Raw genomic sequence first — 27416 nt, 5'->3', positions numbered from 1 at the left:
CTTATAGATGTTATTATAATTTAAATAATGGCAATATTTAGCAAAAACAAACTAAAAACAATCCAAATATTCGATTTTTGTTAATGTGTTGATTTTCTGTGGCAGGCAGTGTTAACTTCACCTCTTCCAGTTGACGTGTGGCTCCCTCTGCTGTTCACAAAGTGCCACTGCCTTCCCCCCACAAACATACAGTACAGTATATGGCTTGTTTGCAAATGGCAAAAGCTGAAACTAAAAATGGCATGTGTAAAATGCCAAACAGCAGTGAGAGAGAGAGAGAGAGAGAGCAATGTGGAAAAAAAAGATCATTCAATTTCAGATTACATAAAAATATGTTTCAGGAACCATCTGAACCTACTCAACCTATTAGTATATTTTAGTTAAAAAGTCGATTGCATTTTATATCTTTGAATCCTCCAAACTTTATAGATGTAAGATAAAAAATAAAACTTGCAGATGTAGCTTTTACTGCATATGAATAGAACATTTCAGGTATTTTAAAGGGTTCTCTTAGGATGTATTCACAACCAGTAGCAGTAATAGTATAAATAGTATTTTTTTAATAGACCATTGTGTATATACTGTATCTGTGCAATGTAGGAGAGAAAAACTATGAATATTCTGTATAGTTGCTGTATGTACTGATAGGCACTTGATAGGCATATTCCCTATATCCCACAAGGTACTGTATACTCTAGCTGCAATTATGTCTTTATCAAACTATCTGAAAATGTATTCTCCATCTGTGTGGAGATGGTGATACTTAAATATATATAGTATATTTATAAGAAGTTATCTATGTCACTCTTGTGTAATGTAGAAGGCCCAAAAAGAAAAATGCAGTTAAGTATTATCTGAATGTTTTTATGTGTTTTCTGTATTCTACTCTTTTTGACTTTAGTCAAGCTTAAAAAAAAAGATCTGACTTAAAAATGTGTGGAGACAGACTGAAAGACAAACAGGAAGACAGACACATGCTTATCAGAATAAAATGAACCTGTTCCTTACTCAACATGACTCACCATTACTATCTTCCATTTCCTTGTTTTCGTCTCAATGCAAAGCATATAAGCATATATAGTACACTGTGAAATATGACTCAATAACTGACTATCCTTTATCCAGTTGCGTGAAGCTATGTATGTATAAACAACACTACTATGATCACCATAAAAAAAAAAAGCAGGAGGAAGTCTGAAATAAAGAAGTATAACGATGAATTAAACATACTGCAAGAAGGACAACAATGTACTGTAGACCCTGTGTCTCTACACTAGATAAACAAAACATGAACAGTAATATATTTGAAACACAATACAAACAGCTGCAGGCTCAAGGCTATTATCTACTTTTCAATATGTTTTGTTCTGGAAAATATGCGAACACTTTGCAAACATAAAGTCTAGACTTTTTTTTTCTTTTAAACTAACAACTAGAAGAAGCACGATTGAGATAAGGACTTATTTTCTGGATAAATGTCGCAACTTTTCAACAATTTTCAACCAACTTTTTTGCAACACTGAGAAAAGAGAATTAAGCACCACCACGAGTAGCTGAAGCAGTATAAGGAATATATAACTATGGACAGTGAAGAGCGTGTGATGCTAATGCAACAGGGGAGGGGGGGGGAAGCCTGGGTATGCTATAGCAAGTTATGACACACTGGAGAGAAGGTTCTTCCCCTTCCTAGCCTGGTCTGCCATCAAACACCTTATGATACAACAAGTCTACTGACGGTGGGACGAGTTATTAGCCCTCATCCGCATAACGTTGAGATCGGCTACTTTTGTTATTCCAAAAATAAAAAAAAGATAGAGAAACAATTGATAGTGTAATTCTGAAATCAAATATTTCAAAAACCAACATCGAGCTACTTAACCTACTATTTAGACCAATGATACCACAAAGCTGGTTGTACTCATCTAGCTACAGTCAATAGTGCATTTGATATATGTGTTTACACAAAATATGTAAAATTTAGGTGCAATGAAGGAATGCTAGATTACTGAATACACACATTACATATTATTGAAACAATTCATGTCTCTGCCTTTGCTTTCAAAGAAGTGATGATGCTAGTTTGGCAGTGTTTAACTTGGTATACTGAACAGACAACAAACACCAACATCATGAGCTGTGTGCCATAAATGTGGCAGTACTGTTGGAAAGAGATCTCGGCAGTTGCTTACATATTCTATTTAGTGCATTGTCTGTTAAGGCATGAGATTACCCTCCACGTGCTGTGTAGAGACAAATATAGCACTAGCATGCAGCAATATTGCCATCCTGGCAACAACAGCTACAAACAGGAACCATACAATGTAGGCTTATATGCACACCATAGGAGACAGGCCCAATCAAATGTTAAATAATGTGCTACTTTTACTGAGGACTAACCTCGAGCTTTTTCACTATATTTCTCACGTGTGGCCGGTTTTATTTTAGCTGAGGAGAAACCAGAATACAGAATCTCTCCGAGTCGCATCGCTTGACTTCACTTCCACAGGGATCAGAAATCTAGTAGCAATTATATGAAATTTCAAAATGTTGGATATCACTTCTCCAAACGGGTACAATGAAGTACAAGAGTACTTGACCTCGGCTTTCGTCAAATCTCAGAACAAACGTTACAGGTGCCGTATTCGCCCAAAAGTTTTGGAGAGCTGCTTCTCATAGTACCTGCGCTGCATATTGCAAAGGAAGCCCTACAGTTCAGATATTCCACTTATTAACAGTTTGATTAGGCTATATACCGCACAGACACTCACAGACATACAAACACTAAGGAAGGGACACGACTGTGTACAACTGACAGACAGATATCAAAGAAGCTGCATTCCATCACCCCCCCACACCCACAGAAAATTGTTCTAGGACACACATATCATTTATGTTACACACACACACATTATAAATGTATTATTATTATTAATAATATAATAATAGTTATTATTATGACCTCCGCCAACAGAATTGGACGGGAGTTGTGTTTATTAAAACTGTTTCACTGTTAATGTTGTTTGGCTTGGATGTTCTCATAGGAAAATTCTGTCTGTTTCTAAAGAAATGCGATTGATTAACTGTTATAGGGAGCTGACTCCATAAAAAGAATGAATTCAAAGGTTAAAACCTAGATGAGCACACGTAATGGTACATATTTAAATAAAAATTAATGCTTGCATTAACACGGCACGAGGATATACTGTAGGTAAGTGCAAGCGATAACAAAAGCCAAGAACCGCTGAATTACTTAATGAGTAAATTGAAACAAAGCTATTCTATTACATGTGAACTCTACAACCAAATGTTAGATTAAAAAAAAAAATCCTCTTTTCTAAAACTATAATATCTCTGTTAACAGTAGTGCACTTATTGGTTTAAGCAGTGCAACATATATGCAAGAAAATAATGCAGTCCACTTATCAAGATTTAAAAAAAATGTTTTTTTTCTTTGAAATTGAATAAAAGAAAATCATAGAAGTTCATTTAAGGAAAATGATTAAATAGTAAGCACAGGCATTTTAAGAAAATGTGCAAAGTAGCACTTTAGTTATTTTTTAAAAATCAACAGCAGTCTTTTTAAGACCACTGTATGCAGTTAGGTAATCTTTTAACAATACAACTACGAAAGTGTTTGCTCACATAAATGAGCAAATCCTTCAGATTGCAGTTGCAGGCAGTTGCATGTGTGTATGTGTGTGTGTGTGTGTGTGTTTGTGTGTCCTATATCGAATAAAAAGCAATACAAAACAATTCAAATATTAGAAATGAGCCTTACGTGATGTGATGCATGGATTACAACTTGCGCACACTAGCTTCCAAATCTATTCTGTACATGCTGTGTCTAGGTTTTTAGAAAAATCAGGAATGTATACTATTGTGTAGAAAGTCCATCTGCAACTTGTGGTATATCACGAAACAGTGTGATTTCAATGGAGCTACTTGTTTTGCCTTGAGACTGTATTTCCTTTCAAAACGTTGCGTGCCATTTCTGCCTTGAGGGAAAGCCAATGCACAAAGAGTAATGCGTTTAGCTTCCACTTGCTGAAATAGCTTTGCAATAGTAATGACCAGGTTGTACAGGGATTCTAGGATCAGGATGGCATTTATTGCCGATTGATTCAAATTAAATCCGTCCCTCTTTAAAACTGTTCCAATCAACAACAAGCCTAAACCCCCACCCCCTCCAGTATTATAATAATATTATCAAATTACAACCATGTAGGCTACTCATTAACAATAGTTCGAGTGACAATTTTTTTATCTACATCCCATAACTGTTTGGTGCAAGTTGAGGAGCAGCAATTATGAAGAAGAGAGTTTAGTCGCATATGCCAGCCTGCCATAACTGTGAATGTGAAAGGCTAACAAAAACCATCAGCAAAAGAATCTTTCTTTTTTTCTCATGTTTTGAAATGGAAGAGGTCTACTAGCCTTAACAGTCTTTTAGGATATTAGTGGCAGTGTATGCAAATGAGTTAAACTCCAAACTTCAGAAAAAAAGAAACATGTTTTTGCTCAAATACTGTCTCATCAACACACCCTAATTTAGTAAACGTAATCTTAACCATCAAAATGCATGGACAACAATTACAAAACATATGAGAAATATTTGTCCCTGTCACCACTGACAGGGAGTTACATTTCAGTAAAATGATTGAAATTGGTACCTTGACAACAGCTGCATTATAATCCCTTAATACCATAGGAATAGATAAAACCCAGTGTCAAATTAACTATTCTCCTTTTTTTATTTTACATAAGAAGGCAATCTTGTGACCATCAGTATTTTTTAGAGGGAATATGTAGCCCGACTTTTTTGTTATTGTTGTTGTAAATTATACCACAGTAAGCTTGGACATCTATAGTTTCCAAACTGGTCAGTATGGGTTCACAACTGCCATGATTTATGTTTCATGGCAATGTACACACACACACACACACACACACACACACACACACACACACACACACACACACACACACACACACACACACACACACAAACACTGGGACAAACAGACAGACACACATACACAAACGCTCAAACATGTATATTCATTCAGACATATCTACACTAAAGGTGTGTTTGTGTGTATGTGTTTCTTTCGTAGGCCTTTCGGTAGTGTTCAACACATAAATCAGTATTTTAGGAAAGCATACATTTAGAGGCCTGTAGTTAGGATCCATCCAGTAGATCAATATCAAACTACTAAGCCTTAAGGCCACCATCTTTTTTTTCTTTTAGAATAACAGAAAAAAATAAAAAAAAAGATTTTTTTTTTTGGGAAACTTAATGTGCCAGTGTCTATACTCATTACTCTTCATACCTCAAAATAAGAAAAGGAAAATCTAGTGCCATTTTATTTGTCATTCTTTTTGAAAGAAGTTTATCTATTAGTACTTATCCATCGGAGACATGCATTCGCATGTGGTCATTGAAGTGCTCCATTTGGTCGAACTTGGCAGGGCAGACGGAGCACACGTAGGTGGTCCCTTCTTGGCAGCTCGCTTCTGTAGCTACACCCACTCCTGTTCCAACCCCAGCCCCTACTCCAGCACATCCGCTCACTGGCAAGGCGAGGGCCACCACTCCAGCTCCAGGCTCAGGGACAGCCATAGGCATCGGAATGGAGACTGGGCCCGGGGTACCTGCGCTCCCCGACAGCCCTGTGATGACGCTGCCTGTGTTGTGCAGGGCCATGTGCCTCTCCAGCAGGGTCTTGTGTGAGAACTTCTTCTTGCAGATGTAGCACTCATAGGACTTCTCTCCACGGTGCAGCCGCATGTGGACGTTGAGAGAGCTCTTCTGGGTGAAACGCTTGTTGCAGATGCTGCACTGGTAGGCCCGCACCCCTGTGTGTGTCACCATGTGTTTGATTAAGTAATCCTTCAGGGAGAACGAGCGCCAGCAGATGCTGCACTGATGAGGCTTCTCACCTGGATGTACATGCAAGACAAAAGCATTTAGGGGAAAAAAGAAGAGACATATTTTGAGGATTAGGTTTACAAAATATGGAAGAGTTTGTGCAGCAACAATTGACGCCTGAAGCCACCAGTGTTACTTTTCCAGTACAGGAACATCCCTCAGGCTGGAATTATTTAAATCTGTATTAGCATTGTTATGATGCTGGTTCCACTATGTGCTGTATGTTACAGATTTGTGAGAAAAGGGTTCCTATAATGTTGCTCTGATGCAGTTATGGCAACATGTACACATTGATATTGATATCAACACAGACACAGAATTATAAAAAACACAAGATTGTTAATTCCCTTACAATCACAAACCAAATAATCCATGCATCTATTTGGTATTTTTGTCATTTTGTTCAGACGTAAACTCAGTTTACATAATTGTGACACTTTGAGCTGTAAAGTTTTTAATTAAAATGTAATAATTACGTAAACTAACAGGTAGAGGACGAACAAAAGAACAAAAGAGATTTGTATCATGCAAGTTAATGAAGTCTGTAATGTGTATCTACTGTTTGCACAAAATTAATTAATGCGGCTATCTGTTTTAATTTAAGGAAGCCAATAATTTATACTTTTAATTTTTCTTTTTTTTCTACTGAAATAAAAACAATTTATGTTTAATGTAAGCTCGGGAGAGCAATACGATATTGTGCTGAATCATTCTGCCGTCCTGTTTGTTTTAGAATAACCTTTTATATAAGACTGATTAAAGGTAATCCATCATTGATTGCCACGGGACGTTCAGCTCTCGTCTCGCAGGGTTGATCAACAGTGACTTTCCTCTGTTCCGCACAATTGTGTGAGAAAACTGGGAAATTTGGTTTGAAATAGTCGTCACAGGAGGTTCTGGACAGGCAGTGGATTCTAATGAATAATAATGGCTATTTGAGCAGGCAATTTTTATGAGATCTTCTAATTACATGATATATAATTCTTTCTGTGATGATGATGATGGTTTCCACAGTTTATGATTGATAAGGCTGCGAGTGCTAGAGGAAAAGCAGTGCAGAGTGTAATGATGTGCTGCATGAGCAATCTACTGGCACTGTAAGTCTGATACAAACGAAGACACTAGTTAACTGTTTTAATACTTTTCCAGTATGAAAACACAGCTAACATACTAATATCATACACTATGTTCTAATTATCATAGTCTTTTCACTTTTTCAGTGTGAACAAAATACAACCCTGGGTCCACACACAGTTATATTTAAGGGACACAGCTCTATTGCGACAGTATGCTGTCATTGCAATAATAGCAGTAGTAAAAATGAATACCCTTCTGTCTAATATTTGTCTGTTGTTTTGTATTTCTTTAACATGTTATGAGTATTCACATCATTCAAACGTTTTCATGTCATATTTAAAATGAATGACTGTATGTCTGTAGTATTTTTGCAACTACGACCTACATTAACTATGGAAAATACAACAATTTAATGTAGCTTACTAACATAAAAAATAAGATATTTTGACTTACCAGTATGGACAAACATGTGTTTGACGTAGTTCTGTTTAGCAGTAAAGGTTTTACTGCAGAGAGCGCATTCATAGGGCTTTTTTTCCCCGGGACCAATTCCTCCTATAACCTGTTGCTGCTGATTTGACCCTTGCTGTACCGACATGGGGTTTGGGAATGATGGCATTGCAGGGGGCGGCACGGACACAAACTGGGGTTGCTGCTGGCCGGGAAGGTAGAGGAAAGGCTTGTTCTCTCTAGCCGGCTGTGTAGAAAAGAGTGTGGGCAAGAAGGTGTTTCCAGCAGTGCCCATCACTTGGGAATTGCTGGTCACGGTGATCGGCATCCTCAGATTGCTGGTGTGTGATTCTACCTGGCGCAAGTAGTGCGGGGCACTTGGCAGGGACTGGGACATGACTGAGTTTGGCAGGGACTGCATCATGCTACTGTCACTAGTGCTGTGGGATGTGTCCCCGTCCTCTGTGTCTTGCATTTGCTCAGGGGACGAGTCATTGACCTCTATATGCACTTGACCTCCTTCACCATGCTGGCCGTCCCCGCCATCTCGACTAAAGCTCGTCAGGTATGGATTCTGCTCCATAGCATCTGGCTCAGTACTGATGGAGGAGCTCACCCCTGAGTCAAAACTTTCAACCTTGGATTCACTCTCCACACCCTCAGTATGGTCAGTGTTGTCTTGGCAGTCCACCAAAGTATCGTAGCACCTGTACTCATCATTGTCGGCCTCCTGCTTTATGTGCACCCCTCCTGTTTGTATGCGTACCGGTCGGGGCTGCTTGCGGCAGTGGGTGGACTCTGCTGTGGAGATGAAGCGGTCGACCTGCTGAGATCTCTCCTGGATGCGGTTCATCCAGGGCGGATCTTGAGATTGCTGGTCTTTCTGAGTGCTGAGAGTTGGATCGTAATTTGTCGACATAGGGTTAATGTACAGGGGGCGTTCGCGGTTGCCGTTCGCCAGAGTGAGGCCAGGGTAGGAGTACAGTGATGTGTATGCACGGTCCATGCTTTGTGATGTTGCTTGCATATAACCTGACTCTGCGTCGCTGCTAGGCCCAGAGGTGCCAGACTCTGGCGTGCCACGGGGTGTATCCTGACCAGAGTCTCCTGGTATAACAGAGAACCCCCCCGGCCCAGCCAGGCCCACATTCTGGGACACGATGCGGGTACACTCATCTATGACGGTCTTGATCTGTAGGATGCTGGCAGCAGTAAGGATCTGCAGGGCCTCTGACTGAGATACCCGCAGAATCCCACTGTACATAAAGTCAATCAGCTTTTGGATGGACTGCACTGAGACCACAGAAGGGATCTCAATGTCGCTGTAGCCCAAGAGCAGCTTGTCCTGAAAGAAGGGGCTTCCAGCAGCCAGCACGCACCGGTGAGCTCGCAGCATACTTCCATGGATCCGAACAGTCACGTCACAGAAGTGCCCACGGTTGCGCTGCTCATTGAGGGTCTCAAGTACAGAATTGCTGAAGTTGTGGAGATTGATGTTATGAATGCGCTCGGTCATCCCCTTGCAACTGATGTCACCTGCAGACAGGAGGCAACACACCTGGATTAAAAACTCTGGCACACAAACATTATTCAACTGGGTTAAACACACCTGTATCCCTAAAACGAATCATTTTACAAAAACTACCTTTTTTTCCACATACAACAACAACATATTGACATTGATGGTTTAGAGTATTACTGATATATTAGGAATAATAAAACTAGATGAAATAATTAAATATATACTATGTACCAGAATAGTTATGGTCAAATGCAACACAACAAAAAGCTCTCTTGCATGTTTGGCAAGTAGTCTCAGTACTACAATCAATTAAATATGTGACAAGTAATATTAATGTGTTTTAAAAACGGAGTTAAAACAATAATACAGATATTGTAATTCTAATATTTTTTTCCCTCAGTCCAGACGGATACTTTTAGGATGATAATCAAATCATTTCAACATCTGAGTTTAACTTGTCTCTTGAATTGGATTCATTCGATTCTTGAATTTAAAAAAGGCGAAAGACAATTAAGATGGTTCCCATCAAATTATTACAAGTTTCTCCCTCTACGTGTATTCCTGAAATTCCTCCAACCACCATTAGGTGGTGCACTGGGCTTAGATGACAACAGGCCTCTTTTGTTAGCCATGTGTTCGCTGTGATGGCGCTTCCTAACTATCCTAGGAATACACTAGATGTGACCTGGCTGATCAGTGGGTAAGATAACTTAAGATGCTTTTCCTTCCAGTTAGATGAGAAAACAAATGAAAATCTAAATCTAAATTAGAGAGGTAGTAAGTGTAGGAATTATGCAAATTGTGGGGTTCCATAATTGCTGTAAAATTAATTTATTTTGCATATAAACATGCTTGACTGTAATTTAATTAAAGCGGTTGACCTTATTTGAATGATTATTAAACACAGCCCGCTTCTTGAAACCAAGATAAATGTGCTCATTTTGATCTTGGAAACTGTACAAATCCATGTCGAAGACATTTCGTTTACACTATGTCAGTCAATGAACAAATATATTTATGAAAACATATGGGTGATGAAATGTCAGAGTCAACACAACTTAACTACCGTATAGATTGAATAAAAACTTCTACATGTGGAGAAATGCTTCAGAATTTTGAATGCAGTTATACAATGAATAGAAATAAAATGAACTACTAGCAATGAAACCCTATTTGATAGTAACAGATGTGTTTATCCAAATGAAGTACAATTTAGCTTAAACGTACAGCAGAAGCAGTGTTATAGTGTTAGTACCAAGTATTAATACTTGTCTCCAGCTAAGTTATTTCGAACTTACATGTAAAGGGAAGAAAATAAAAGCTGAAGCATTCCAGTACTTACAGTTAGATGACGTTTGTTCCGAAGATGCTTGTGTGGCTGGTGATGAAGTGCGGGTCGAGCTTCAGTTTGCTGGTGGAGATGGCTGATCAGAGGCCGGGCGCTAGGCAAGGCTGTCAGTCCTCTCTGTCCAAATCATGTGTTGCTCTGCCACAGTGTTTAGAGGGGGAGAGAAAAGACAAAGACAAATCTTAATGCCACATACTGCTTCGTCGATATTGCCACTCCCTTAATGAACCGGGAGCCTAAGTAACACAAATATCTTCCACCGACACGCTGCAACAGATGTGTGAAGAGTTTTCAAAGCAAGACGAATGGACGTTCCTGTGTGCACATGGCCACCAATTACAAATTACGTTTGAAAATTATATTGTTATTATAGCCCGTTCTTCTCTCAGCAGTTATCTGAGCCGCAGGGAAACAAAACCACACCCTTAGAAAGAAAGAATGACACATTTACCTAGATTAAATATTTCAGAAAAGGTCTCAGCCACACTCACCGGTGTATGTGTCTTTGTGTGTGTGTGTGTGTGTGTGTGTGTGTGTGTGTGTGTGTGTGTGTGTGTGTGTGTGGACATATGTTTTCTTTTTCAAATCCAAAAATGTAACAAGACAATGTAACAATACTACATACGTAGCGCAGACATTAGAAGTTGTAATAATAGAAAAAAAGACACATATTAAACATCAATAGAAACAAAATGATGTAAAAAGGTCCACAATAAAGACCAGTACAAAGGCATCATTTAGGTTCAGGTAAGAAAATGAAAAATGGCTTCACAATGTATCTCTTATTTGTCCCACACTGGTTAAAGTGCCGTCCAATATTACAACCGCAAAGCTTTCCAACGATGTCGAAATTACCCCGTGTGTTGGGATGTGCATATTTATCATTCATTGGAGTTTGGATCGAAACTAAAAGTGTGATCTGACACTTAAATATTTTTTGGGGTAAAAAAATCAACAGTGTGTTTCAGAATGAACAGAATGAGGCTAGGGATTAAACAGAGCTCCACATATTATTCTTTTACAAATCCAGAGTACTTTCCGAGAACACACCTCCCGCTTTGAGACACTGAGGTGAAAAGCGTGTGATTTTAAGTGACCTCTGTGTTTTTCCCACAGAGGTATCAAGGTAAAAGACCTCCAAAATGATAATGATTGTATCCGTACTTTACTACGGGGAAGCAGATTATCTGGGAGGAAGCCAGAGTTGAGGGGTTAAAGTGTAAAAACTGAAATAGCTGTGTTCATAGACTACTTTGTGTCCACAGGCCTCACTTTGAGTGTGTGCTTGTTTTTCTTGAGATGTGATTGTCAAATATGATGATTAGATATAGACAAGTAATAGCGTGTTTAGGACGGTGATCACTCGATACTGAGACGGATCATTCTTTGGCACTCAAACACACACAGACAACACACACACACCGGTTAGTTGTTCTTCCGTCAGGACAGAAAATACATTTTACAGTGAAATCCTTAACCCCATAATCTGAAACTTTTGTCCAACCTTAGCTATAAACGTAACTGTAACCTTCAGCCCTTTTACACAAACATTAGCTAATTGTTCTAATACCTAACTTCAGAACTAGATCCAAACCAAACCATGAACCCGTCTGTAGGGGCAACCCTTCCCTAACCTAACCGCTGTCACTGAAATAATTAAAAATTGACTTTGTCAAAGTGAAAACCCACAAAAAATATCAGGTAAGGCCTCCTCTTTAAATAACTGCACACACAAATGAGCCAAAATGCCTGAATCTATAACGTTGGCAAATATTTGACCTTTTATATTTTCCAGCAGTGGTTAGCTTGAGATGTAACTGTATTCTGATGCCATGGGCCTTCTTTTCGTGGCTACAGTTAGATAATGCAAACATGTATGTTCCCTCTCTGGCCTCCCCTCGCCCCATCCAGACATGTAAATCCACCTGCCTAAGGGGTAAAGTGAGGTGAATGCTGGCAACAAAGGAGCAGGCCAAGGGAAGCAGGCTTCAGTTGCCCAGACTGCCACTCACAACAGTGATTCCATTTTAGCCGTGACACAGTGGGTGAGCAGCAGCCAGCGCCTACCTGCAGTGAATTCTAATCAGCCCAGGGGTCTGTCTCCCTCCCTCCCTCCTGTACCCTGCCTTGGACTAAAGGGGCTGATGATCCTTCAAAATTAATTAGATCCTTGTAGGAGGCAGCCATTTTCTTTCACTTCCTAACGCTCCACCAAAAGACTAATTTTTGAATTAAACTAAATTTGGGGTGTGTATTTTCCCTTCTTGTATCGATCTCTTTCTCTGTGTGCCTCTACCTGTTTCCTGTTTCATCACGTTGAAACTCTCTCGCCCGTCTTTTCTTCCATCTGTCTGTCTCTCCGTCTGTGCCCCCTCCTCTTCCTCCCTCCCTCCCTCCCTCTCTTATGAACCTTCCCCAACACCCTCCGCCCCTCTCTGGCTGCCTCTCCATGCTCCCAGCTCTGTGTCTGCCTCTGTGGAGTTTGCTGTCAATAAATCCCCAGAGGTCAGTTTGTCTGCTGGAAATCAGACACAATGCTTCAGACCGCCAGTGCAATGCATGCTCTGCTGCTGCCGCCACAACAAAGACTGAGGAGGGGTGGAGGGTGGGGAAGAGGGGGGCAAAAAAAAAAAAAAAAAAAAAAGGAGAGAGAGAGAGAAAAAAAGAAGACAGGGAGACGAGGGTTGCAACTTCACCAGCCAGACTCCAGGTTAATCAGCTGCCTGTATTAGGTGACAAGCTCATGAAATACGCTGCATCGAATTGGACATTAGTTAATCAAGGGGGGGGGGGGGGGGATAAAATGGTGAGGATGGGGGATGGGGTTGAGAACAGACATAAGAGGCGTTCTTATGAAAGGAACAGTATCAGCCATGTGAATAATATACATCCTGAATATGCAAATACTGCTTACAACACACACTATAAGCATATATTCAAGGCTCTTAGTACATTTAGATCTGGAGACAAAAGGGCCACGGGGCATTGTGCAAAAGCTCATGTCCATACATGTGCATACAGTACCAACATGAATCTGATGCAGATCTGCACTTATCAAGAGTGTTTTGTGTTTCATCTAATTAATAGTCATTTATGAGTTTCTTTGAAATGTCTGCTTTACAAAAAAACATCCCTGTCCAATATTGTAATCATTCATTTCAATAATCCATTGAGCCCATGTGTATTAGCATATAAACTACCAGAAATCATGCTGTAATAGTATGGTTTGGATCTGCGCTCTACACAATGTTAATGTGTACCGAGCAAGCTGTGAGATGTTACGCAAGATCCAAGTCGCAAAGTGTCGATCTGACAAGTTGTGTTCAATAAGGACACAGCACGTTCATTTCACTCCTCTGACAGAACAATCTACAACTCAATGTAATCAGTCAACATCTCAAACTTTTCTGAAAAAGGAAATTAAATAAAATCTCAGCTAATGCTACTGTGTGTCAGCTCCTTTTGATCAGCACAATTAAAACATATTATTTTAGGTAACTGAATATTCATCACCGCCAAACAATGTTGGCTGATTGAATCGGAGTCGTTTCGAGCGCTGTCGTGTCTAATGTTACATTTGTGTTCGTCTATAAAGTTGTGATGCAATTAACAGGTAAGGTAACTAATCACATACACACTTCAGCAGAAAACACCTCACCGTCTCAAAATGTAATTGAGTTGCCTTTATAGCAGTCACTAAAAATCCTCAACAAGCACGTAGGCTGTCGACAAGTTGAGCCAAGATTTACACTTTTTTTCATTTTTCCTTCCTTCTCCCCTGACTGAAATTGTTACAGGTGCAACATAACATCACCAATGAAATATTTCTTGGTCTGATGATAATTAAAACACATATGCATTACATTTGAATTTGTTTTGTACTAACGATTTAGACAAGAAGAGTCTTCGTGTACTTTGAACTGGCTCTTCACCTACAGCGCAAATCAGACCAGTGATTCCTACTTTCGATTTCAAGCTCACCACCAGGGACAGTTTGAAAATATGCCAAACACTGTAAAATAGTATTCCTTCAATTCATTTCATTATTTTATGTTCAAAGCATTGTGAAGTAATTACTGTGTGCCAGTCTAATGTTATGGCCACTGCTCCATCGAGATTGCTTGAATAACTGCATTGTGTTCATGCATTTCTGTGCATTGTGAATTAACTGGAACTGTTGCTAACTTTTTATAGTCCCCATAAATGTAATCTAACGCTGAAGTTCCATGTTTAGTTCCACTGGCACTAAAATATCTCAAATAGCACAGCAGATCAATGTGATAACACATGCAGTCCAACTGAATCTCAGTGTGACAGGATGTGCGGCTTTCAAATAAATTCCTCAAGCAAACAAATAACAACACACACTACAATGCCATTACACAAGTAAAAGACAGTTTAAACATTTTTTTGACAGGACAGCTTGTTCAACTTCGTCATTTTCTGTCAAAAAAAACCACCCACCACCACCCGTTATCCATAGCAGATCCTTTGTTTATTTACAGATGGGAGGATAATCTACTTCTAATATACTTTATTCAGGCACACACACATTCAGGAATTAGTGCTATCAGTGAATGTTCCACACTGTGTTTTATGAAGTTCAAAAAGCATAAGAGTGCAAAAAAACAAAACAGCCACGGTTGGCTTACGGCCATTCAAATTATAAAGACAGTATTTCACTTTGGTGAGCTTTCAGGGAATATCTCAGAACTGGCAATTGGCTGTACTTTTGTTAATGAGCATTTGACCAAAAAGAACCATCTGACTACTCATATGATAGTCTCCATAACACCTCTAACCCCCGAAGCAGATAATGCTAAATTCAAGAGTTATCATTTAGGCACAAGTGTCCACAGCAACTGCCTCTCTAAAGCTACTACCAACGTCGAGGGCATTTTGCCTCTCCAAAAAAGGACCTCCCGGGCCATTGAGATATCTTCATGAACCAAAGATGCTCATACAGGACTTCTCTGTCTATTACTGGTGTATCCTAATGAAGGGCAGTTGATTATTTATTTTCAGCAAGAAAAAATCAACTCATATATATGTCTCTATTTATGCCTGGACTGTGCATGTGTAAGCAATATCTCAAAAAGTGAACTGTGTAGTACAGAGGGGATGTAGCACTTTTATATCTCTGTGAAGAACAAAGTGTCTCCTGACTTTATGTCCTTGGGAGATAAGAAAAGGACAACGATGCTTTGTGCTGAATTATGAGAGGATAGTATGGGATCTCTGCTAACAAGTATGCGGTTCATAGAGAGTAAAGCACAGCCTTCATATGATGTTTAAGTGTATACTATGTTTGCCACGAGAGTAGAGCTGCAATGATTAGTAGACTAATATATAAGTCGTTTGTCGGAAGAATGATCGGCAACTATGATAATCGGTTCATTGTTAAAGTAATTTTTCATGCAGAAATGGCAGAAAATGTTGATTTTAGCCTCTCAAATATAAAGATTTCCTGCTTTTCTTTGTTTTTTATCATATTAAAGTGAATATCTTTAGGTTATGGACTGACAAAACAAGACATTTAAAGATAGCACCTTGGATTTGGAGAAAGTGGGATGGACATTTTTCACAATTGTCTGACATTCTTTAGACCAAACGTTGAATCAATCAAACAAATAATCATTAGTTGCAACCCTACACTGGAGAGATGAAACCAAATGAACACGCTCTCACAGGTACCGTATTTAGAAGTCGTTCAGGAAACAGAAAAATAAATGTTCACACATGCCTTCTGGACGGCTGAGTTTCATAAACAACACTTATAGGGTTATAGTAAAGATGTTCTCACACAGTGTGTAAATATATATATATATATATATATATATATATATATATATATATATATATATATGTGTGTGTGTGTGTGTGTGTGTGTGTGGTCAAACAGCAACGTGTCTTAAATAAGTGAATTATGGCAAGGTGGTTAAGACATTCACTCTGATGTAATGTGTTATATAGATGATCAAAAATTGGAATCAAATTGTTTTTCGACACATTTTACAATATGGCTGCTGCCGTACACATTTGTACACGAAGTGAGTCCGTAAATGAATAGGACCTGATTAATATTTCCCCATTTGTGAATGTGATTGCGATCGAAACTGAACTTCCACAAATGCACGAGGGCCCTTTAAGCAGGTCGCACAGCCACGCACTGTTAGTAGCTGATCTGTGCTTCAAGGGTCAGCAAGCTAGCCTCTATCCCGAGATCTTGACTTTTAAACATGCTCACCAAAATGACGGGCAGCAAAACTGTTAACATGCCGCTTGTTAACGATGCAGAAGCAAAGGACGCGGTAAAAAATGGACTTTGCAAAAAGGCTTTATGATGAAATCCTTCAGTCTGTAGCTACGGCAACAACAATACACCATCAGGCTGACATAAAAGTGAGTCATTATTCAGATAACGATACTTTCAACATACTGTGTCTTCAACTACAGATTTTGCTCATTATGTGAACAAGATATAAAATCCAGATGACTTAATACAAAATATGTCATGCTTATTTTGAGCCTTATGGGATGTTAGCACTTGTTAGTGTATTTATAGTTGGGCAAGCTGTTGTGTTGGAAATACAGATTATATATGTCTCGTTAGGTCATTTGACATATGACCCATCTAAAAGCGTAATGCTGACACACTGAAACACAGTCGAAACCACACGAGTGGCCTATACACACTTTCACCAATTGCTAGCATCTCTGGTCCAGTGGCCTGCAGGCTAGCGGAGCAATACAAGTTAGATATAATGACTTAAACATACAGCAGTGCAGTTTAAAATGAACAAAAGTTGGCACAAAGGTAACGTTTTCTGTTAATCCAATGGAGAATGGGTGCAATCTGACCACATTAAGAAACATTATACAACAATACTGTGTTGCAAGACACACTTGTGAAGCAAGCCAACTACAGAATTTCACAAGAAATGAGAGAAAGGCCAAAAACTCAAGATTTCCCCCGTTTTAGTGGCGTGTCAGCGGCATGCTAGTGAAAGACAAACTTAAAAAGAAGACTAGATATGTTCTAGAAATTTGAGCTGATTGAATTGTTTCCAATGTACAGGCTCCATGAAAGAGAGGTTTCAATAATAACAGTAAGATCAGTAATCTATAAGTATCAACTCACATGGGGCATTTGTAACAGGTAGAGTCAATACTAACTATATAAAGAATACTGTAAGGCACACACTGTTACTCAGTACGAGCAAACTAAAGATGTACGACCTCACCAATACCAGCCCTATAAACAGATGACAACAAGTGAACTCATATAAAGTTACAATCATTTACTTCCACTCCAACTTATAACACTGCTTATGAGCGTCATACGAGCCACATGTATCCCTACTGAGTGTATATTACGTGTAAGTGTAATACTTGCGTCAGAAACAAATGTGCTTGGCTGTTGTAAATGAGTTTTGCAGGCAGGTTTTCTCATGTGCACAACCTCTTGATTACCCTCCAAGTTGAGGACAAGTTTTACGGCATGTTTTTAAGTTGTGTACACATAACTACATATTTTCACTGATCATATATATCCTTCTCTGTTGCAAAGACATGTATACTGTCTGTTGAAGGGATGCCTCCAGCGTATTCGTTATTTCCTCATATGATTAAATGTTTGGTTTGGTTTAAGTTGTCTTCTCTGATCTGTGTACAGAAAACAGAGTCACTAGAGAGTCAACTCCCAGCACAAAGCGGAGAGGTGAAATGACCCCCCATCAGCTCCGTTTATGATAATCATCTGGCCTTTTGGCATCGCTAATGCACATGACATGCTGGTCAGTGTGGGCTCTTTAAATGTAGCAGAATTATTATCTTTGATGGTAACAATCTATAGCCCATAAGCTCTGGAGTGTAACCTAACCTCATCAGCTGTTTCTGGTAACACTGCTATGAGAAATCATGCCACATGGCTGCTGCGCTACTTCTAAGTCATTTATAGTGTGATTGTCAGTCCAAGAGTTGGAGGATGGTTTAGATTTTTCACTCATCTTTCTGCAACAGGGGGTTTTATGTTAAGTAAATCTATTTAATGACTAGCTCCTGTTACCTCTGTGAGTGTGTTTGTCTGTGTGTTAGCCCAGTGACCTGCCCAGGGTGTTGCCCTGCCTTCCTCTAAATGCATGTTGGGATACGTTAAAATGACCCTGAACAGGACAAAAGGAATAAAATAATATTGAGTGAATGAATCAACGTTGAGATACAAGCCAGGAGCCCGCTGCAGTGAAAGGCCATACAAGATTATATCTAAAATGCATTCATGTCAGTTAATCTATTCATACAAATTATAAATGAAAAATAAGCTTAATGTTAGTTTACAAAGCAACTACCGTATTTTACTTCTTACTTTTATTCTAAATGTCACCGCTGCCTACACAACTGACAACCATTGCATTGGTGTACTAACCACTTAAAGGTGAAACATGGAGTGCATCTGTACTGAAAATGTAATGCTAGAGTGGATGTTTCCAGAACGATCAGAATCCCTCTTCACCTCAACCGTGGTGTGAAACAAGCCCAGCGACTTTGACAAAAACCAAAATGTGTTTTGCCAATTGTTAGTTGTTGAACAGGTTACACATGCTCTTGCGTCGTCACATATACCAACTGTCATAAATAACAGTGTAAGAACACGAAACATTAATTTCTCCGTTAGCTGTTAGTCAAATTACTAATGATTTTCATCTTCATGAAGTAATCTATTTTGAAATCTGCCTTTAATCAAGGCCATTTAAAGGGCAATAAACAATGTAGACAGTATCGGAGCAGATATTCCTTTCTTCTTCTTTTTAGGATACAAAAATCTAATTTAAAAGGAAAATGATTTGTTAAACAATTTCTTTCAAAAGACAAAATGTCTGACAGTTATATCTTGCAGCTGTGAAAAAAAAATAAAACGACTGAAAAAAATAAAAAAATAATACAATTTTAGATTCTGTGTAAATACTTCCAGCAATCTTTATTTTGTGATAAAACCGTAACACAAATACTATTGTGTAAATAATTCCCCTAAGTTTACCCATTGCACAGTGCGTGCCGATGTACCTTGAGTGCGACTTTGCACAATGTTAACATTTTGGCTGCTGTGAGTGCTGCTTACTGGCACGAGGCTTAAAAAGTGTTCCTGGAGCCAAGATTAAAGCAGAGAATACACAGCGCTCATTCTCTGTAAAATAGGTTAAAAAAAGTTACTAAAGAACCTGTTACTTATTTTAATGTTCTTAAACCCTCTTTAGATACTTTCCCCCTGCTACTAGGCAGTGAGCTCACCATGACTTGTAGGAAACCATATGGGTAGCAGGGTGAACTGAGGACACACATGCACCTTGGCAAACATACAACTTTGCTATTAGAATCCAGGATACATTTTTCACATCAGTTGAATGCCTGGGCCTGCGTGTGTGTTTAAAGAGAGGGAATACAAATTAGGTTTAAATGCATCCTAAGAATATATATACATATATATATATATATACATATTTTTTTTTTTTATATATATATATATATATATATGTATATACATATACATATATAGGATTCAAAAATACATTATGAAAACAAGTTGCATACATCTAAAAACAACTGTTGTACTTGTTGAATTCTTGGGTCTTATAGCACAGTTCCTCAAACAGATTTTTAATGAAAAGCTTTAAAACCAGCACTGTAAAGTACAAAGAAGCTTGAATCAAGAGTCTGTTAGCAATTTTAGCAAAGGTAATGGAAACACATGGTCGCACACAGAACTGGATTGTGTGTGTACTGGTTGTACTGTAATTTAGAGTACATTTTATAATAATGATTATATACTAAAACAGTCTATTAATTCTGGTGCTGTACAAAAATAATGCATGAACATTAAAGTAAGACACAACAGGCCTATCCTGGGGCAAGTGTGTGTTGAACTCTTCCATGTGGGATGTTCATTTGGTATTAATATATACAGTATGTTGGTAATATTAAACAGTCAATCCTAAACCAATGTTGCATTTGCCATACAGCTATCTTAGAACAAAGGATATTAAATGTGTGTGTCATAAGACTTTATAAAGTTTTAAAACCGAACAAAAGCTTCCTGACAACAGCATTGCACATTTGCAAATACTTATTCAGTCTCAATGTGTGCTTTCACTACGCATTCCTGTGATACTTGCAGGGAGGGGAGATTCCAAAACTAAAGTCCTTGAAAACTGAAAAACATACCTTAAAGTTTTTTGGGTTTTTCTTCATGCTGGATGTTCTGAATGTCATTGAGTTTTGAGTGAAATCTTTCATTTTCATGACTAGTTTTTCAGATTCTTTCTGCCGATTTACTAAAAGGGGGAGTATTTAAAATTACTGCTCAATGAATTGACTAATTGAGCCTGTCATATAGCTGTCATGAAATACTTTTTTAAGCATTATGGATGCATAATATATTACTAACTGGTTGCCAAACCTTTATTTTAATCAAAAATGTTTTCATCCTGACAAAGATTATCATCAATAAACAAGATACATTTCCCCTCCCCTTAAACAAGGCATACTATTTTCCAGCCTTTCCTTATAGCTGGAAGGAAATCACCATAACTCATCGTAACAGCATCTCTGTGTTGCATAACGCAGCTGAAGGGGAAATTCTCTCCTTAATTACAAAGGCAAAGGATTCTCAATAGGTTTTGCAATTGTGTTATTAGTATTTTCAGGAATAAAAAAAATTATAATAATGTGAAGAGAAGCGTGTTATGTATGAAAAAGGTGCTTTGTGGGTAGAAGGATCCGAGCCAGTTAGCCAGGAGGCAGCTATCCTGCCAATACATTCTAGTTTGCAAAAATCCACCAAGGTGGATTTAGCTAGGAGTCACTAATTAGATTGTATTATACTATGATCAAGAGATACCAATTAATATGTATAATTTATATGTTTAATATGAAATAAGAGTTCTCTGAAGCTTTAGAGGCATCTTAGTTTTTTTTTTAAGGTTGCCATGGTAACTGGGGACTCAAATGCAATATTGAAGCTGCAGTTGTTGTAAAACAGCAGTCTTTGCAATTAACATCAGGTGAGAAACTTTATACGTTCTTCATAAATAAAACCAAATCTTTAACCTTAAAGTCTATTAAAACCTTAAAAGGCTATTCTGTACTCAATTATAAGACTTAACATGAACACATTGCACCTGAAAACAGTCTCAGTTGGCAATCACATCAAAGATTAGTTTTGCTCCATGGGGGAACGAGAATTATACAGGAACAAAAAAAGGAGGGAAAAGGATAAACACTGCCTGAGACAAAAAGGCCAAGCAGTTAACAAGCACTGTGACATTCTGGATGCAATCCACAAAGTGGCTCGTTATATCGATGGATCTCTACTGCATTCCCAAAATGGCTGCCAAATATGTTCAACTGGGGTAGACAAAGTGCCAGGATGGACTCAAGAGCATATTTCTTTTTTACGTCTCTTGTTATACTATGGTAAAATACCCTACTTAGAATTGTGAACTACAACATTAATTTTACTTTATCTGTAAAGGTGCACCGGTGCAAGAATTTATATTATTTTTTATTATTATATTGCCAGTGTATGTTTAAAATTTGCGACCAAATTTACACTTTCTAAATTTGAAATAGGCATAAAAAATAAGAAATGACTTAACTATATAAATGGCAAAAAATAAAGAGTGGATTGAGGTGAATTCCACTCCTGACTAATACTACATGTTCTCTCCTGTCCTTTCCACTACTGTCCATTGAACCACCAACGCCTAAATATCTTTTCAAGAGAGTTGTATTGAAACAACATAATGAGCACATATTTATAAATTAAATTATGTAGGATATGGGCCACCAGGATTACCTGGCAAAAGCCTGGTGAAGGAACAACCAGAAATGTGGCACTGCCGAGGCTTCAGAGAGATGTCTCATCTCGCCTTTTTGGGCAACAGTGCCTTTGCTGCGCTTAAAAAATATTTGGAATACTGACCTGCCATCTGTGTGCATGTACAGTACAAGATGATTGTTATATGTCCCTTCCAAATGAGCACTCGTTACATTAGTACAGCATAATGGTTTTCTTACACATTTTCACTTGAGTAAACCCAAATAATCAGGTGGGAGAAATGTGCGAAAGAGTGACTGAATCAGCTTGAAACAAACAACAAAATTGAATGCATTATGTGAGTCTGTTGGTCAATAATAAATGGCTGAATGTGAAGAGAGGGTGACAAGCTACAGAGGACGAGTGAAGGATGGTGAAGCCAGAAGAAAATTGGGATTGATTGCTGAGTGTGGATTAACTGAACACCTCTCCCCCCCCCCCCCCCCCCCCATTTGCCTCCATCTGAGGAGGTCTACAGTTTATCTGCTGGGTCTCCTTCATATAATAATGAGTTTCCTTGGTCTGCAGACATGCTTATAAATATTCATTAGTCATGGGTGGGTTTTAGCCGTGACACAGAAAGCTGGCAAATGGCGATGGCTCAAACACTGTGAATATTAATGTACATGTGGAATATATACATATAAATACTCATTAGTGACTTAACTGAGATGAAACTGGGCACCTGATACTCTGCACTACAAACACTCCCAACGCACATAATGGCTGTCTCTCCTTCAGCAGCTACTGCACACCTCTGTGCTGATAAAATGAGAGTTTTTGACATCAAGCCGTGGTGAGAGCTACTTACACATAAGACAAGTACCCTCCAATTCATCAAACAATAAAATTTCCAGAAATGCAAGCATTTAGTTTATATGGAGTTTCTTTTTTAGATTAAGGGTATTCCATCTAGTGTACGCTTTGTGACAATATAATTTCTACATTACTCACCCACATGCAAACTGTCAATCAATATGCTCCAATTCATGGGACAGATTTATAATAATGCCCGTCTGAAAGCTTACATCAAAGTGAAATGTTAGATTTCTGCTACACCGGGCTGCACGCTCAGCTCCGTGCTCTCCAAATGTGTCCATTCAGAAAACAAACGATACAGTGCAGCCATCAATTACATAACCAAGCCTATAGGATTGCAGCCCGTTTACGTTGTGGAAACATATTCTGAATGAAGGCGGGGAGAGGGAGTGATCATAACAAAAGTGAGAAGGGATGAACGCACAATTATGTGGTTAAAAAAAAAAAAACACCTCCACGCACACACACAGGTGCACATCCACAGACAGGAGTTGGACGCAGCGCTGCGCTCTCGTGCAGTCTCTCCTGTGTCAAACCCGGGACCGGCCTTCTTGTGTGTGGATACTTGCGTGCTATCACGTGAACACCTTCAGTGGCCACACCAACCTTTGACATGACCAATGTGTTGACGCAAAGCTGGGCACAACTTCTGGGCTATATGAAGCTGTGCCTATATTAATCAGTAACCGAACGTTTTGCATTGTAGGAACCAGCAGTGGCGCTTATTATAGGACAAGAACACGCTGTATTACTCTCTTTATCTGACAAAGCCAAGCGCTTTGGGACAACATCTGTTTGCCACACAGACGCACGCACACACGCTCTCTGTGTCTTTCGCAGTCACACACACACACACACACGCGCACGGATATGGAGCTCAAAAGAACAAGACTGACATGTTGCTCCGGCTCAACTCCCCATGGCCTATTCTGTGAATTTTGGACAGTCAATGCTCCATTTTCTTTTGCGCTAACGCTGAACCTATACACACATTTCAACTTTATTCAAAGGGTGAAGTGCTTCTATAATACCATCTAATAAGCAAGAGCAAAGAAATCACGAGTTGGCCATGAATATTTTGCTACAAAATGTCTCAAAAGGCACGCGGGAAGCGTCTCTTGCAACTTTAATTACACCAGAACATGGCTCCAAATCTAGGCCACCCTTTGCCAAAACATCGCAAACATTTTCTCAAACTGTAGGCTACAAATAAAAGCGGATTGCGACAATAAAAGCGAGCATTCATTTTGGAGAAACAGGGCACCAAAAATCCAGACCAGAGTCCCTCTGGATCTGGGATCTTTGTGATGTATCCCAGAACTGAACCTGCAGTATTGTTTTACCTTCAGACACAATGTTAGCCAGCCTTCCCCCCGCCTGCTGAGCATATCTTAATGTAACCCCATCTCATAAATGCCACGCCGTATTGATATTAATTCATAAAAAAAAAATGTAGGCTAGACATCTGTCTGAGTATAAGCGCTGTATGAGCCGCTGCTATTATGATATATTTCAGACATCGAAACCATCTTTCCGACAAGTTCAACAAACTGAAATGTATTTTCGGAATATATTTCTAGTGAGAGTGTGTTGTTCAGTGCAATAAGGAAACGCGTTTCCTCTGATTCAAATAACTGACCTAAAAGCCAAATGCGCACGTCGGCTACCACAGTTGTTCCGGGCTCACAGTGTGTAAAATGTGCCTGCGAGCAACGCTGAGGCTTTCGCTGATTGATAGAAACAGACCTGTGCACACAGTTTGCCCAGAGTATTGTTCTCAAGTGTCCCCTGCCCGGCTCACGGGCAAATCCGAAAGTAAAGGGCTAAAGGTAAAGGGCATGTTGAAAATAATGACAGATGGGGAAACTTGCGTCATGCCAGGGGCAGCGCGTTTTTGTACTCGAATATAAATATATAACAAAACAGCCAAAACTGAGCCCCTAACATGAGGGACTGCTTTCACTTCATTTCGTAAGCTGGCGTCACATTTATTGAATGTCTGAGAGCCTCCAAAGAATGAAGTTTCCGATTATGTAGAGCTTAATATTTGGTTGAAGCCAGCCACAACTACATGGAAGTCACTGGTATTTCATGCACATCACCCTAAAGTCTACGAGCAGGTTTTAATCACTCACACGGGAAATTCCTCTAATTTCTCCCCTATAATAATAGCGTTATAGATATTGTAAAGACCCATCCCTTTTCCTACTTTTCTCAATTTCTTACCTGCACTTCGAAGCTCTTTCAAAAAGTGGCGACAGCGTTTCCACAGCTCCCCGTTTTCCCCCGATGAAGCGCGTATAGTTTTTTTTTTAATATGTTCCTTTACTTTGTTTCATTTCTCACTTCCATCTTCTTTTCATCTCATCAATAAACACACGCTGCAGCCTACCTTCATAGAGCAGCTCGGTTCAAGTGTGCCCTCCCATTTTTTAACTATACATCGAGTACTTTGAGGGGTGGTGGAGGAGGAGGGGGGGTGGCAGGCAGGCAGGCACGCCTTTTCACTTAAAGCAGCTATTGGAAGAACAGTGCACTGTCTTGGGTTGGATCAGAAATCCGTCAACATTACTGTGCCCCAATCGCAGGGAGAACAGTGGGACGGTGAAACCGGCTCCATTATGGCTCTCTGGAAGTGGTGGGAGTTATAGTAATAGTAGTTGTAGTAGTAGTAGTGTTCCTCCTACTCGATGAGTTTAAGTTTGCTCCTGCCTGAGCGGCAGAAATGTTATAAATGGAGGTCATGATGCGTAACAAAACCTATGAAAGATGAGGTTTGAAACAGCGATGTTGCACCGAAGCGAGAGCGCCCACTTTACCCATAAAACCTCACCATTCTTTCATTAATTTATAAGTCTTTTATTTTATTGTACGGTCTCTACCGCTTGCTGTTTAAAAATACCAGCGTTCACAATTGTGAATGAACTCAAATCTATCCCCAGTCTGGATCAAAAGGACAGGGGAATTGTCAGTTATGTGTCCATCATGCGTCTGAACTTTGCATTGGACGCTGCCTCTGCCAGTACAGTGAGCCAGCTGCGCCGCGGCTTCTCATTGGACAGCAGCGCCGTCAATCATTTCCGCCACCAACAAGCTAGATTGTCTGCCGTGTCTTCTACTTTCTACGCATTTCTATTTTCTCATTTATTTATTTTTTAACGTCCCGAGCTGACCTCGAGTTTGCGAGCAGGGGAAAAAAATTCGTGTCGGTTCAGCCGGCCAATCAGATTTGATAGAGCGATTGCTTTTTTCTCTTGTTGTTGTTGATTTTTTTTTGTCATTATCCAACGCCTTGCGATATATTCTGGTTGGCATAGAATAAAGCAGTAATGGGTCATGTGGGATCCCCCCCGCACCCATCGCCTTAATGCCCCCTCCCTGTCTAGACAGTGACAGGTGTGCGTGTGTGCGCACACGCTTGTCTGTAGTTCAGATCAGAATAATGAACAACGCTGAGGGTAATATCTAATAGATACTTTCAATATATTATTCATGTGTGTGTTTCTAGTATAGGCTACAGGGTGGAGGATGTTCTGTGCGAGCAGTTCTGCTTCTTGAAAGACAAGCTTTTACTGACAAAGAGGTCAACTAAGGTTACACCCGACCAATCCGTCAGTTAAACCCTCCTGCCTCCTGAGCTGCTTGCGCGTGAAGCCTGTGAAAAACTGTCTTTTTATAAAAAACTGCACTCTTGAACTTTGCTTTTACAGCCCCTCCAGCTGTACAGAGGAGACAGAGGTGTCGCTTCAGACAATCGCCATCTCTCAAGCTGAGTAGACTCCATACGGATATTGTTATGTGAGCACCGTGGTGAGCACCCAGGGCACTCAGTTGACTATGCGCGCCATCTGCAGGACTGTGATGTGGATTAATACCGCGGGTTCAACGGAGGACACCCTTCCGTCACTGCTTTGACCTACATTAACCAGGAACACCGTAGGAACACCACCACCGGCCTTAATGCGCTGTTTTGCAATCCGACAATGAGGCACGTTTCAAAAAAAGCTTTTATTATTCATTAAAAGTCAGAATAATGTCTTTTCTGACGATAAACGGAACGTCGCGAGAAGGCAGATCGTGGTGCACGCCTTCCCGGAACAGCGTTTTAGATACACCGCTTGATTAACATAGCTCAACCGGCAGCACGTGCAGAGAGGATTCAACGCAGAGAACATTTTGTTTCAGAGGCGGCACTAAGTGCTTTGCATGTTTCACTGGACTTGGCCTTTATGGCAACGTGTCGTTTCCACCATGAGAACAAAACCTAATCTAAAATATGCTTAGATTATTTATTATTTATTTTTATAGAACACACAAAAAAACATAGGCTATTCACTGAATAGACTAACATACAGTGATTTTGCAAAGCTTGTCACTACATGTGTTTTTATTTAAAACA

The 27416-nt window shown here is 39.4% G+C and overlaps 1 protein-coding gene across 1 annotated transcript; it reads right to left on the bottom strand.

Annotated features, from left to right (window-relative positions):
• Positions 1 to 5351: 5351 nt before the first annotated feature.
• Positions 5352 to 25439, bottom strand: zbtb20 (zinc finger and BTB domain containing 20). Its single transcript, XM_029448194.1, has 4 exons — positions 25244 to 25439; positions 10321 to 10464; positions 7460 to 8992; positions 5352 to 5940 (listed from the first exon to the last, which is right to left on the bottom strand). Exons 3-4 carry the CDS (start codon positions 8970 to 8972, stop codon positions 5405 to 5407), a joined length of 2049 nt encoding a protein of 682 aa, XP_029304054.1. The 5' UTR covers positions 8973 to 8992; positions 10321 to 10464; positions 25244 to 25439; the 3' UTR covers positions 5352 to 5404.
• Positions 25440 to 27416: the final 1977 nt, after the last annotated feature.

The sequence above is a fragment of the Cottoperca gobio genome, chromosome 14 (assembly GCF_900634415.1).
Source record: "Cottoperca gobio chromosome 14, fCotGob3.1, whole genome shotgun sequence".
In the NCBI taxonomy this organism is placed as follows: domain Eukaryota; kingdom Metazoa; phylum Chordata; class Actinopteri; order Perciformes; family Bovichtidae; genus Cottoperca; species Cottoperca gobio.
Note: the sequence above shows the minus strand (reverse complement) of the source record. Positions and strands in the feature narration are given on the sequence as shown.

Excerpts from the sequence above, each read along its gene's own strand:
- zbtb20 (XM_029448194.1), bottom strand. The coding sequence starts at position 8,972 with ATGACCGAGCGCATTCATAACATCAATCTCCACAACTTCAGCAATTCT. Across the intron at positions 5,941-7,459 it reads ACACATGTTTGTCCATACTG|GTGAGAAGCCTCATCAGTGC; the intron begins GTAAGTCAAAAT and ends ATGTACATCCAG.